The sequence below is a fragment of the Amblyomma maculatum genome, chromosome 3 (genome assembly GCF_055883805.1).
Source record: "Amblyomma maculatum isolate TAMU_Amacu chromosome 3, ASM5588380v1, whole genome shotgun sequence".
NCBI classification, from domain to species: domain Eukaryota; kingdom Metazoa; phylum Arthropoda; class Arachnida; order Ixodida; family Ixodidae; genus Amblyomma; species Amblyomma maculatum.
The window spans coordinates 20575487-20590239 of record NC_139346.1 but is presented as its reverse complement, the minus strand read 5'-3'; the positions used below and the strand labels follow the sequence as shown (position 1 = coordinate 20590239).

Genomic DNA, 14753 nt, shown 5'->3' with positions numbered 1-14753 from the left:
TGCCTGATCTGAGACTCTGTCTCATGCCCTGCTCGCCCTTTCTGTTCCCCTGCCACTGACCTTGGCCATCTTGCCCTTGGCGTAGACGTTGGGGATGACTCCGTACAGGGACTGCAGGGTCATGAGGGCACGGGCTACGTAGTGCATGGAGGTCGTGTCTTCCTCCACGTGGCACTCCTGCGAGAGGGGGACATGCTTTAGGACTGGTGGCTCATGACGGGGACCTGAAGGGTAGGGAGCCATCAAGTTCACACGAGCCCTGAAGTTTCACTTAACAGTAGAACTTCTCTATAGAAAAGTCACTCGGGCCGACAAAAATCTGTACTACGTCAGGGTCTTTACTGTATCAGTTGTTGGTGATGACATGGCTATGAAGATGCTGTCAGGTAATTAAACGGCTACTCACCAAAAATGTTGTCGGAATCTTATAAACCAGAGCTCCTCAATACTACCAGTTGCGAAACTTCCCATAGGGCCTATGTATAAAAAAACGGCAGTTTTCATTGGTCAAAATTCGAGTGTTTAAGAATGATGGCGGCACCCGCGGCCATCAAAGGCAACTGCGTTCAAATTCCAAACTTTCTGATTGTTGATAAATGCACAACCATTATGAAAAATAAAATTAGTTGAAGACTTGCAGCAGCACAAATCATTAAAATAACAGCCATATAGTTAATCAAGATGGAAAAAAGGAGAGAAAAATTTTATTTTCAAAAGCCAATGATGGCAATAGCAAAAAGATTGTATTAAGCACTTCTAGATGGCGTGAAAATTCATAGACACCCAAAAAATGCACACAAAATTCAGTCACTTTCTGAAGCGGAGTTTCGCAACTGGTATGATCTAAAAGCTCTGTTATAAACAATGCGTTGTTTATAAGATTACGAAGTCATGCGGTCGGTTTTACATCGGTCAGACTGGACGTTGCATCAATGACCGATTACTAGAACATGCAAACGATATAGAGAACACGTCACGCAAAAACAATTTGTCCATGCATTGTGCAGATTGTGAAGCTAATCTCAATCGGACCAATATCATCGTCCGGTATCAACAAAAGACCACGAGGCTCATTTCCGAGACCCATAGTATAAAAAAGCTAGGTCCCAAGTGCATCAGCAGCTCCACAAAAGAATGCGCGCATCTTGATCGGTGTTGATGGGTTTTCAATCGTGTGTGTGGTTGTGAGATTGCTTTTTTTTCCCTTGTTTTTTTCACTGTTCTATTTTCCTTATATGCCGCCTCACATGAAGCAATAACTCATATGGTTCCTAGTCAGCACATGTGTTTTGTCTGCTCTCCTGTCCCATCGCTATTTCTTTCCATTGGCGATCACTAGCCTTGATTTGCATATGTATACTTTTTTTCTCCGCATGATAATAGCGCTCCTCGGTGGCACTCTACTGCATACTCTTGACTGTGCGAAAAACCTAAGCTCTCACAGCTATCAGGTTACACTTATGAATGCCCGTGTTAACTGTTTTAAATATTCTTTTTTCCCCAGAACAATAACAGAATGGAATTCCCTGCCTCAGGCCTTCCTGCAAACAGACAATCTGCTTCAATTTGAAAATTGCTTATACAGTCACATACACAACTAGATATTTCTGTCACATTTAGTTTTTCATATTGTTCCCTTGTTGTGATATTGGTGGCTTCCAGGCCGAATTATTTAGTGAATAATTTGTCCACTAGTATTGTACTAAAGTCCTGTATCTGCAGAGCTGGACGGTTTTGTCATTTTTGGAAGTGATTATTCTAGAAATGTATAAGGTTGTACTTTTGGCTGTGTGTTCCTTAATTACATGCATTTGCATTCACCCTGTAATGGCCTTACGGCTGACAGTATCAATAAAAAAATTATTAAATAACGCTTCTTTATAGATACGCCTGCATCTAACGGAAATGTGCGTGATTAAGAGTACCTAGCGTACCTAGGCAGCGTACCAAGAGTACCTAGGTTGTACCAAGCCTGTAACCCACCAGTGATAACCAAATGACGATTTGTTTGGTGCGCGTTTGCTTTATGTGCGATGAGGCATGACCGCGACATATTTTCCGGCCGAGACAATGCCCTGTTCAGGGGGTGTGAATAAGTGCCTCTCTGCCGAGCTTCGTAGATGAAATCCTATAGCTGCACGCTTGTAGATGACGCGAGGAGGCAGTAACGCTCATGGCACCATGCCGGCGGCGCGGTGACTTCATTGTACGCTTGGTAACTCAAGACGCCCCGCGCATACGCACCGCTCATAAGACACAGGAGACAACTCCACATTAGCGCTGCAGCATCAACAAACCCCTGGCTGCTTTGCCCTTCGAGATCCCTCTCTCCCTCTCTCTGTGCATCCGCGCTCTCCTTTCGAATTCTATTTGGAGAATAAATTTAACAGCATGTCGTGAATCTGCACACTGAGAGCACGTCTCGTTCTGTTACGTCAAACACAGCCTGCGCTACGATGACAGTATCTGCGTGCATTATGAGTGGGTTGTGAAAATGCTGAAACATTCCCCCATACTGTGTGAACATGATCATTGTGACTTCTTCCCGCCCCGAGGGCAAAAAACGTCGGGAGATTTCCCTTTCTACCTGCGTTGACAAGCCGTTTCGCATGGTACGCTTTAGTATAGTCTGCTACACTGCCGTTCAATGTGTTTCTCGCAGCTCTCGCATGATGGTACCACATCATACCACAAAAGGTGGATTACCAATTCTCACTGAACTACTTTACATTGAAGTTTTTCCAGGATACTAATACTGTAACGTAACATTACACAGAAGGCGCTCTGGCACTCTGGCACTGAAGAACACCAACAACCAGTCAGGGCAGCACGAAAGCAGAGCACCGTTTCGCTTCGTCATCTTCTCCGAAACGCCCGTTCAAATCTTCGTCATCTATGAATGGCATGTGTCATTGCAGGCCGTAAAAGCTGCCCCGCGGTCGGTAATGATAACAGCCGGAGCGCCATGACGCAGCACGGTGTCGTGGAAAAAAACTCTGTTACTTCGGTAGCAGTTCCATTTGTGAGCGACGCGGTCTCAGCATATCGGGTCAAGTAGTCTGTCTCGACAACAATCCAACGCTTTTCATTAGTTGACTTCGGGAAAGGACCAAAAAGATTGGAAAGGAGTTTGCAGTGGAGCGATCGGCTGAAGAAATCCAGCTGGTTTCACGGGTGGAGTCTTTCGGCGTTGACAGTCACGGCAGGTTTTAACGTAAGATCGTACTGAAGGTAATAATTTCGGCCCATAGTATTTCTCCCGAATTCTTGCAAGCGTACGACTAACTCCCAAGTGGCCGGCGGACGGTTCGTCGTGACAAGCGCTCAAGATGTCAGGCCGTAGGTGCGTAGGTACTATGAGTAGAAATGTTTCTCTTGATCTTTCAAAATTGCGCTTGCAGAGAACTCCACTTCGTAAAGCGTATGACTGCAAGCCACGATGAAAAACAAGCGGTACTCTACCACCGCGTCCTTCCAGATAATCGATGAGCAGCTCCAGCTCCGGGTCCTTGAGTTGAAGGTCAGCCATATGGGATTGGGTAATGGCCCCAATAAAGGGAAAATCGTCGGCGTTTTCCACTGCAGTGGAGTACAATGGCGCGCGCGACATGCAATCCGCATCTTGGTGTTTATGTCCCGACTTAAAGACAACAGTAACAAGATACTCTTGAAGACGGAGACTCCGAGCTAAGCATCCAGACGGGTCTTTAAGGCTTGCCAGCCAGCACAAGGAATGATGGTCACTGACAATACGGAAGGGTCGTCCATACAAATATGGTCGAAATTTGCTGATGGCCCAGATTACCGCAAGGCACTCCTTCTCCGTTGTCGAATAGTTTGCCTCCGATCGTGAGAGTGTTCGGCTCGCGTAGGCGATAACCCGTTCTACTCCGGCTTGCCACTGAATGAGTACCGCGCCGAGGCCAACGTTGCTGGCATCAGTATGTACGTCGGTTGCGGCGTCTTCATCGAAATGGGCGAGTATTGGGGGTTTGTGTACGCGGCTTCTAAGCTCCTGGAAGGCTTGTTCTTGATCGTCTCCCCACAGGAAGGGTATGTCTTCTCTGGTTAGTGCTGTCAGTGGTTCAGCTATCTTAGAAAAATCTTGGACGAAGCGTCGGTAGTATGAACAAAGACCTAGAAATCGTCGAAGTGCCTTTTTGTCGGTGGGGCGTGGAAAATTTGACACTGCGGTAGTCGTCTCGGGATCAGGGAGAACGCCCTGTGCACTGACAACATGGCCGAGGAAGCGTAGTTCCTTGAAAGCAAAGTGGCATTTCTCAGGCTTGATCGTTAGTTGCGTGCCTTTGAGTGCTTGAAGCACGATGCGCAACCGGTCCAAGTGTTGCTCGAAAGTAGGCGAGAAAATAACAACATCATCTAAGTACACCAAGCACGACTGCCACTTCAGACCTTATAAAACCGTGTCCATCATACGTTGGAATGTGGCCGGTGCAGAGCAAAGACCAAACGGAAGCACCTTAAACTCGTATAGGCCGTCGGGCGTCACAAATGCAGTCTTCTCTCGGTCTCTCTGATCCACCTCGATTTGCCAGTATCCGCTTTTGAGGTTTAATGAGGAGAAGTGCCTGGCGTCGCATAGTCGGTTGAGGGCATCATCAATCCTGGGCAGCGGATAGACGTCCTTTTTGGTCATGTTATTTAACTTTCAGTAGTCAACACAGAATCTCAAGGTGCCATCTTTCTTTTTGACAAGGACCACTGGCGACGCCCATGGGCTCGTCGAAGGCTAGATCCCGTCGTCCGCAAGCATTTCATCCACTTGCGCTTTAATGGCGTCACGTTCCTTAGGAGAAACCCGGTACGGGCGCTGGCATACCGGTAACGTGGTCTCATCGGTGATGATGCGGTGCTTGGCGACAGGAGTACGACCGACCTTAGAGCCTGTGGCGAAGCAGTCTGCGGAATCGCTCAGAAGAGCCGAGAGAAGATTCCTCTGATCGGGCCTCAAGTCGGGGCTAATTTTAACGGTTTTCAGAGCATGACAAGGTGCGGCCTCTTCTTTAGGGTTCGCTCCGGCGGTGCATAAATGAGGTAAGGCAGTAACATCGTGAAGGACGGCAACAGCCGCGTCTTTGGCGAGATGCCGCATCTCCTTAGCAAAATTTGTCAAGAGGACAGTAGCGCAACTGTTCTGGAGTTGTATGAGTCTTCGAGCAACGGCTAATTCCTTCTCGAGTAGTAGCGGAAGGTGCCTATCCGCAATGCCCTCGTAATCGTGGAACAAATCATGCTTTACAAGAACCAGCACACTAGAACGTGCCGGAACCCTCACGTCATCGTCGACTATACGCAAAACATTCAGACCCGGATCTTTGTCTTCAATGCGCGCCACGACTCATTTTGTCGAAAAGGAAACGCGCTTCTTTCAGGTCAATGACAGCGCCGTTGGTCTGCAGGAAGTCTAGACCAAGCAAGTCTTTCGAACACTCAGGAAGCACGATAAATTCTCCGACATACACAAAACCACGGATGACGACCCGCGCTGTGCACTTGCCTGCAAGTTCAATCAAGTGACTTCCCGCCGTGCAAATTTTCGGGCCGGACCAATGTGTCAAAACTTTCTTCAATTCTCGGGCGAGACCAAGGCTCATTACTGAATAATCGGCACCAGTGTCGAGTAATGCGATGACATCCACTCCATCAATCATTACACACAAATCGGAGGTAGTATGCCGGATGCTGTCGCTACCTGACACAAGCGAAATCTCGTCGGGTCGGCCTGACGATGACTGAGGATCTTCACATTTCCCGACATTAGCGACCCTGCTTCCGAAGGCCGCTGGTATTAGTTTTCCCGGCCAGGGCTGGGAGAGCGGCATCGGGAAGAGTTGGGACTTGTCGAACGGTAGCTCGTCGGGGACGTAGACCGACGCTCTTGGTAACCGGACGTGACGGGGCAATCTCAGTAGGCCGTTCGGCATTCCGAGGGTAGAGGTCCTCCGAGGCGAAACCCCGCATGTTGACGCGGCGGTACGGGCACGCCCCGTAAAGGTGACTGGCTTCACCGCAATGATAGCACAGGGGCCGACGGTCCCGGGGCCGCCATACTTGACTTTTACGGGGTCGCTGGTAGATTGGCGGAGGGGAGAAGCGAGGCTCCATACGGCTCCATGCGAGGTCCTCCATGCGAGGACTCTGCGGCTCCATTGCTGGAGCTGCGGCGTTGATACTATGGTCCGGCAGGGGAGCCTTATGTAGGACGGACGCGTAGGTGGGTCTCGCGTCGAACGTCTGGTGGGGAACGCGCTGCTGGGGAACGTCCCAGCATGGATTTCGGAAAGGATTTTCCTGCGAAACTCAGCTAGCCATTTTTCTTCATGACATTCACGCCAACCTTGACACTAACCTACAAACTGATGCCATATTCCTAGATTTTGCTAAGGCTCTCGACAAAGTACCTCGTCAACGCTTGCTTCTCAAACTCTCTCAGCTGAACCTAGATCCAAACATCATCGCATGGATTAAAGAATTCCTCACGCATCGTTCTCAGTCTGTCTTCATTAATGATCAGCCCTCCCACCCGCTTCCAGTAACCTCCGGCGTCCCGCAGGGTTCCGTTCTCGGTCCTTTGTTATTCCTTATTTACATTAACGACCTACCCCAGCATGTATCTTGTCATATTCGTCTGTTTGCTGATGACTGCGTTGTTTATCGTTCAGTCACTAACCCTTCTGATCAAGAATCCCTACAAGCTGACCTAAACCATGTGCAAAACTGGTGTTTGCAGGGGCTGATGACACTCAACCCTAACAAATGCAAGTATATGTCCTTTCACCGCCGCAGAAATCCTTTTGTTTTCCAGTACACAATTTCTAACTCCTCTGTCGACCTCGTCCGGTCGTACAAATACTTAGGTATCACCATTTCTAATGATTTATCCTGGCATCTGCATGTGACTAACCTGATATCATCAGCTAATAAAACACTCGGCTTCTTGAAACGTCACCTGCGGGATGCCACTCAATATGTAAGACTACAAGCATACATTTCACTCATCAGAACTAAACTGGAATTCGCATCGGCCATCTGGAACCCTCACCAAGCATATCTAACAAACGCCCTCGAAGCTGTGCAGAACAGGGCCACCAGATTCATTCATTCCTCGTATTCATACGACGTTAGCATATCATCTCTAAAATTGCAATCAGGTCTATCTAACCTTTCTGCTCGCCGTCGCACTGCCAGTCTCGTCTTATTTCACAAGTTTTTTTATTCACCACTCCAACAAGAACCCTACATCTGCGCACCCCCGCCGCGCAGATCCCATCGCATCAGTCACCCTCTTCAAGTTTTGCGCCCATGTGCCCGTACCACTGTTTTCTCTAATTCATTTTTTTGCCGAGTAGCAGCTGACTGGAACGGCCTTCCCCACGATATCGCTGCCATCACCTGCCCTGGAACATTCATGACTGCATTGAACACCTGTACTTTATAAAAACCCACCCCTTATGTAACACCCCGCAAGGGGTCTTTAAGGAAAATAAAGTGATGTGATGTGATGTGATGTGATGTCAGCAACTTGCTCAGCTGCCATACGCACCTCGTCCCGGATGACTTCAGCCAGTGAAGGAAAAGGTGTTGTGTTGCAAGGCATCCGGAGCGCTTGCAGTTCCTCCCGCACGACAGAACGGATGAGATTTCGTAATGCGTCCATGTCACTGCCAACCTGCACAGGGGCTGCGTCGGACCCAATGATGTTCACATCACGGTTATACTGACGGGCTCGGTGTTGCAGCGTTGTCTACATGGTCGCTGCCTCGCTGAGAAACTCCGCCACAGTGCGCGGTGGACTGTGCACCAGTCCCGCGAAAAGTTGTTTAACGCCCCGCATCAGGTGACGCAGCTTCTTAGCTTCTGGTATTTGTGGGTCTGCACGCTTGAAAAGGTGTGTCATGTCCTCAAAGAACATACGCACGCTCTCGTTCTGGCGCTGATTGCGCAAGTGTAGCGCAGCTTCTGCTCGCTCCGGGCGGACGGCGCTAGGAAAAGTGGCTTTCAAATCACGACAGAAGGCTGCCCAGGATGGGAAGGAAGCCTCATGGTTTTCAAACCATGTCCGTGCAGACTCTTCAAGAGCGAAGTATACGTCGTGGAGCTCACGCTCATCAGTCCACCCGTTGTAACGAGCAACTCGCTTGTAGGTCTATAGCCAGTCCTCGGCGTCCTCGAACACGTCGCCATGAAAAGAGGGGGGTGTTCGTGGCTGATGACACAGGATGTGGATGGAAAGCCTGCTCCCAGATGTCATTGCAGCAGGTTCTATGGCCGTCTGAGGGTACGTCGTCCTGGTAGCAGCCGGAAGGGGTCCAAATTCAGGGGGCTCTCCACGTAGGCGGCGGCCGAGGCGTTGATGTACGGGGGTAAGCTCCGTATTGACAGGTTGATTATGCAGGACTGGATCGATACCCAGCACCTCCACCAGATTTGTAACGTAACATTATACAGAAGGCGCTCTGGCACTCTGGCACCGAAGAACACCAACAACCAGTCAGGGCAGCACGAAAGCGGAGCACTGTTTCGCTTCGTCGTCTTTTCCGAATTGCCCGTTCAAATCTTCGTCGTCTATGAATGGCATGTGTCAATATCGTGCAAATTACGTGCAGAGTAGGTCAGAGAAATAACTCAAGTCACTGACATTCTAGTGGAAATCAAGAAGAAGAAATGGGCCTGGGCAGGACATGTAGTGCGAAGAGGGGATAACCGATGGTCACTTAAAGCAACAAATTGGATTCAAAGGGAAGGAAAGCATAGCAGAGAGCGGCAGAAAGTTAGGTGGGTGGACGAGGTTAAGAAGATCACGGGGGTCAAGTGGATGCAACTAGCACAGGACCGGGTTAATTGGAGGAATATGGGAGAGGCCTTAGACCTGCAGTGGGTATAGTCAGGCTGAGGAGGATGATGATGATGATGACTCCAATCAAATGCAAGCGTATTCAGGCACCGATTGTACCTATGTATAAAGTGCAGCCTCCTTTTTTAGGTCACACCGAAACAGTTTGATATTGTGCCTAACAAAACCAAAATTAGGTGCTACTACTTTATTCACAATGTACCGTGTATTGCAGATTATAAGTCGACTTCGATTATAAGCCTACCCCCAACCATGTCAAAGCAGCTTTTCAACTTTCTTCTGCGAAAATTGTGCATGCCGCTGAGAGCTGTTTTTCGTCGATTCCGGAAAATCTAGGCCAGTACCGATGTTGAATCACTTGTCAAATAACGCAGACCATATTTTGCTAGTTTGTGAACATTATTTCAGCTCGAATAGTGCAGTAGATTTCGCATAAGAATTTTTTAAAACCCGGGCCCCGGATATTCAAAAACCTGTACATTCAAAGGAGAACGTAAGCTTAGTGACAGGTGCCACCTCAAGTTCCAAAGGATGCCATCAATCCATGCACTTAGCGACCACCACCACAGCCAGTTGTACGTCATGGACCTGGAACATTGCACAATGCTGCAATCACAAGTTTTCAGCAACAGCCACGACAACCTGCGGCCACTACTGTTTGTGTTTGCTTCACAAACGGCAAGAAGCTGTTGCAAATCCACTCGAGACTTTCACAATGTCTGCGAATGCATTTTTCGTGTTAGAACATGCTGATTTCAGGAGCTGGAACATTGTACTGAAATTGACTATTTGCTGATGAACTTGCAAAAAGCTTATTGCTTATTCAATGTACCAATAGTTAGAGCCACTCATCAGCTTTACCTTTATGGCTATAATGGCTGGCCATAGGTGGGTGCTAAGCGATAATTACTACCCCCTAGCAACTGCTGCCATATTTCCGTTAGTGCCTATATATGGGCCACAGCAACTACGGGACAAAAAGCAGTGCAAAGCACCAAGGCAGCCGGGCGTTTGGAGTAGTTCTGGAGCAATATTGCATTTTGGAGAAGGATGTAGCAATCTGAAGCCAAATAGAGCAGCACTTCCACCCCTGAATGCACCTTGGTACCCAAGAACTTCCAGGCCCACCTTGAAAGAGGCCTCCATCTCCATGGAAAGCACATCGCTGTCCACTGGGAACAGCTCCAGAGCGTATTCTTCAATGTCCAGCTCCCCATACACACCACGCTCCTGCAAACAGGGAAACGTTCACTCAAAACACAGCTTTTAGGAGCTATTTATTAATTTAAAATACCCTCAGGGTACAGATGTACGCTACAGAAGGGAGGGGCGCATACAGAATATATATATATATTATTCTTCAATGTCCAGCTCCCCATACACACCACGCTCCTGCAAACAGGGAAACGTTCACTCAAAACACAGCTTTTAGGAGCTATGAATTTAAAATACCCTCAGGGTACAGATGTACGCTACAGAAGGGAGGGGCGCATACAGAATATATATATATATATATATATATATATATATATATATATATAGAAAACAGAAGGTTAGCACAGTAAGCATACAAATCTCTGAAAAACAAAGCATGAACAAAAGAACAACGAGGCACATATGTAATTTAGGAAGATGGCATAGGTGTAAAAAATAACAATAATAAGAATATAATAAGCAAAACAGTATACAATGAAGATAAGCAAATCACCATACAATAAGTTTTAATGAAAGGCAGAAAGGCCAAATATGAAAGGCTCCTCCCCATACTGACGAAGTGCTGTGTCTCCACACAGTGCTTCGCACTAGGCTTGTGGAAACAGCAGTTGTTTGGCTCAGGGCAAATCCAGAGCAAACAGTAATTTTCTTCAAATAATTTCACACAGTTTTGGCATGCAAGAACAAGCGGAAAGTTTGCAACAGGCCATTTCAAAGCCACATTTATTTGCAGCACTTAAGGGTACTACAGTTGAATCCCGCCACAACGAAATTTCCGCGACAACGAATAATTTTTTATTCCCCGCGAGTATCCTATAAGAATTAATGGCCTAAATTTCTCTGCACAACGAACCATTTTTGCAGAGCGTTTCCGCTTCAATGAAATTTTCGCGTTCAAAATCGAAACCGAAACTAGTTTTATTGGCGAGAAGTCCAAGTCAAATCCAAAGCCACATTAAGCATGAAATCACGTGATTGCAGTTCCGCCATTTTGGCTTTGTGTCGTGGTCGCGTTGTTCACTCGCTGCCTTTCTCTTCGACAACGACGAGTTTTCATCCGCAGGACACGATGGCAACGCAAGTGAAAAAACGCAAAACTCTTTCCCTTGAGCAAAAAGCTCAAATAATCGCCCAAGCAGAAAGCGGAAGGAAGAAAGCGGCAATTGCTGAAGACTTCGGAATTCCTGCAAGTTCGCTGTCAACGATTCTAGGCAATAAGGACAGCGTGAGAATGGCACTTGCTTCAGGCACATCCTCGAAGCACAAAAAGGTGACGCGGCCCCTCCATGAAGAGTTGGACAAAGCAGTGCATGCGTGGTTTGTGGAAGCACGAGCCAGCAACGTCCCCCTGTCCGGAAGCATCGTCCAGCAGAAAGCCTTGAACTATGCATGCCTACTTGGCATTGATGATTTTAAAGCCAGCATGGCTGGCTAAACCGTTTCAAGGCCCGCCATAACATCGTTGGAAAAGTGTTGTGCGGCGAGTCAATGTCAGCAGACGTGGACGGAGCAGCTGCTTGGAAGGCGAGTAACATGGCCGGAATTTTAAGCAACTTCGCGCCTGCAGACATTTACAACGCCGACGAGACCGGGCTATTCTACGGGATGTTGCCGGCTAGGACGCTCGACTTCAAGGGGCAGCGCTGTCACGGCGGCAAACACAGCAAAAAACGCATCACAGTGCTGCTTTGCACAAACATGGATGGCTCGGACAAGCGTCCGCCGTTAGTCATAGGCAAAAGTGCCAAGCCGCGCTGTTTTAAGGGAACTCGTAGCCTACCTGTGCAGTACAAGGCGAACAACAAGTCATGGATGACCCGCGCTATTTTCACCGAGTGGATGATGGCATTCGACCGCGACATGAAGCGGCAGGGCCGTAAAGTTTGCTTGCTTTTGGACAATTGTTCAGCGCATCACTCCGACGAAGTCAAGCTCACGGAGCTGAGGTTTTTCCCTCCCAATTGCACGTCTGTCTTACAGCCTCTCGATCAGGGCGTGATTCTTAGCCTGAAGCGCGCTTACCGCGGGAGGTTAATTCAGCGGCTGCTTTTTAACACTGAAACCGGCCGAGACACGAAGGTGGACTTGTACGTGGCACTGCAGATTATGTCTGCTGCCTGGAGCACACTGGGGCGCTCAGTAATTGTGAACTGTTTCAGGCACGCCGGATTTGCCGAAGGTCGACTCGTACACTCTGCTGGCCTAACACCAGGCGTTACAGACGACGACGAAGAGGCGTCACCGGCTCCGGGGATCGCGGCCGCCTGGAAAACGCTGGGAGAAATAGGGACCGTGCCGCCTAATCTCGAGCTCGACGAATACATCGGCGCTGACGCTTGTGTTGTTGTTCACGAAGATGTGAGTGATGAGCAGATCATAAAAGCTGCCCGGAATGATAAGGACTCTTCCGATGAAGAAGACGACGACGTACAGGAAGCGCCGGCTGCGGCAACCGCCGTACAGGTGATGGACGCTTTTGATGTCATCAGGAATTTCGTTGCTGTCCGAGACGACGATGTTGCAATGGGTTTGCTGACCGAGTGCGAAAATCGCGTGACGGCGTTGCTCGCCGTGAAGCGTAAGCAAACCAAGCTTACAGATTTTTGGCATTAAACGCCTTTGCTGCTGCTTGGGCAATTCTTTCAGCGTTTCACGTCAAATTTTTGCGATAACGAAGTTCCGCGAGAACGAATTTTTTTTCGTGCACCGTGAATTTCGTTATAGCGGGATTCAACTGTAAATGGCAAAAAAATTGCTGTGGTTTAACTCTGGTTAACCCTAGTTGAATTGCGATAGCAACAGCGGAAGCTTCTTTTGCCTGCTACATTATTCCCCTATCACGCCCTATCAGTGTAAGGTGCTACCTTATTGGGGACACTTAAGCTCATCCTTTAAAAGTATGACCAGGGGTGGAAGCAGGCTCAAGCATTTTGGAGCAGCTTTGGAGCATTTGAATTATGTTCTGGAGCATGTTGCCAATGTCAAACGCCTTTTATAATTGCCATTTTCTTTTTCTGAAATACAAACTCCCAATCTGATTCTTTTTTATGCAAGTTCAACACTTTTCCAACTTCGCACTCACCGCTCACAAAACGAACGGCCAAAGCATGTAAAGATATATACAGTAGAACCCCGCTGATACGTTTTTCATGGGACCGTAAAAAAAAAACGTAAGAGCCGGGAAGTAGGACAAATTGAAAAATGACAGTAGTGGGCAATTGAATGCATTTATTGCCATGTTATCACTTGAAGAAGTCATGCAGCGTTGTCTGTCGCATCTTTTCGCGTCCGGTGAGCACAACTCGCTTCTCCAAAAGTTGCAGTGCCATGTGGCTCTCGCGATCGTCGCGAACGTACCTTCTGAGAAGGTCCAATGCCACCACAGCCGATGTAAACGTCGGTTCCGGCTGCGGGGCATCCTCCTCTTCCTCTTCGTCGCCACTGTTGTGCGCGTCTACACACTCGGCCACGATCTGGTCGATAGTCATCATCTCGGAGGTGGCAACGGCATCATCCACAGACACGTAATCGTTGTACACGATCCCGTTCGCGCCAACCGCTTCCATGGCCGTGTCCAGTTCGCAGTCCTTGGGGGTTCCGGGGTTGTCCACGGTTCCTGGTTCTGCTGCGCTGTCTGCGTCGCCGAAGCACTTCGCAAAGCAATTCCTGACCGTTGTGGCGGTGACAGCACTCCATGCCGTGGCCAGATAGTGCATGGCATCCAGGATCGTAATGCCAGTTGGCTGTTGCCCGCGGTCCACAGAGGCCAGGGATCACTTCACGATGCATTTCCTGTAAAAATGCATCACGTTTTTGATGATGCCAGCATCTAAGGGTTGAAGGTGGCTGGTCGTGTTGGCCGGAAGGTAAACCACCTTGATGTTCCGCAGCGACGTAGTGTCCTTAGGATGCGCGGAGCAGTTATCTAAAAAAAGGACGACTTTTCTGTCCTGACAGCCCATATTCGAGTCCATGTACGCGAGGAACTCGTCAAAATTTGCGCACGTCATCCAAGCCTTGCTGTTGTTCTTGCAGTGGCAGGGCAGGTAACGTATATTCTGTAGGCAACGTGGGTTTCGAAATTTGCCGATGACCCACGGCTTCATCATCTCGGAGCCATCCGAGTTGCAACACAACAAAACGGTGAGACGGTCTTTGCTGCATTTTCCGCCGTGGCAAGCCTCGCCTTTCAAGCTAAGCGTCTTCGAGGGCTGTACTTTGAAAAAGAGGCCCGCTTCATCGGCATTGAAAATGTCCCTAGGTTCGTAGCCGTCAATAATGCGCGCCACGGTCTCTTTCCAGCTGCCTACAGTAGCCACGTCCACGCTTGCGGCCTCCCCATTCACGGTTCAGTAGCAAATTCCGTGCCTTCGTTTAAATCGGTCGATCCCGAGCTTGTCTGCTATCTCCAGTGCTTTTTCGCGCAAAATGGTGCCATCAAAATTAACACCTGCAGCTCTGGCTTGCTTGAACCATTTGTACACTGCTTCGTCAAGCTGCACGTGCTCCGCACCGCGGGCTTGCTTGCTTTTGATGTCAAAGGACCGGGCATTTGCTTCAATCTCGTTTCTTTTCGAAACAATAGAGTTGAGGGTGGATGGCGCAAGTCCCAGTTCCTTAGCGATGCACACCCGCTTCCGCGTTGGGTTTGCATCCACAGTGC

General features: G+C 48.7%; 1 protein-coding gene across 1 annotated transcript in view; it reads right to left on the bottom strand.

The window, feature by feature from the left end:
- LOC146194319 (vacuolar protein sorting-associated protein 33A-like) overlaps positions 1–14753 on the bottom strand; it is a 149031-nt gene that overhangs the window by 105675 nt on the left and 28603 nt on the right. Inside the window, exons 6-7 of the mRNA XM_084597348.1 lie at positions 10004–10105; positions 61–177 (exon numbers count right to left, since the gene is read on the bottom strand). Coding sequence (XP_084453474.1) covers positions 61–177; positions 10004–10105 — 219 coding nt within the window. The remainder of the gene's footprint in view (positions 1–60; positions 178–10003; positions 10106–14753) is intronic.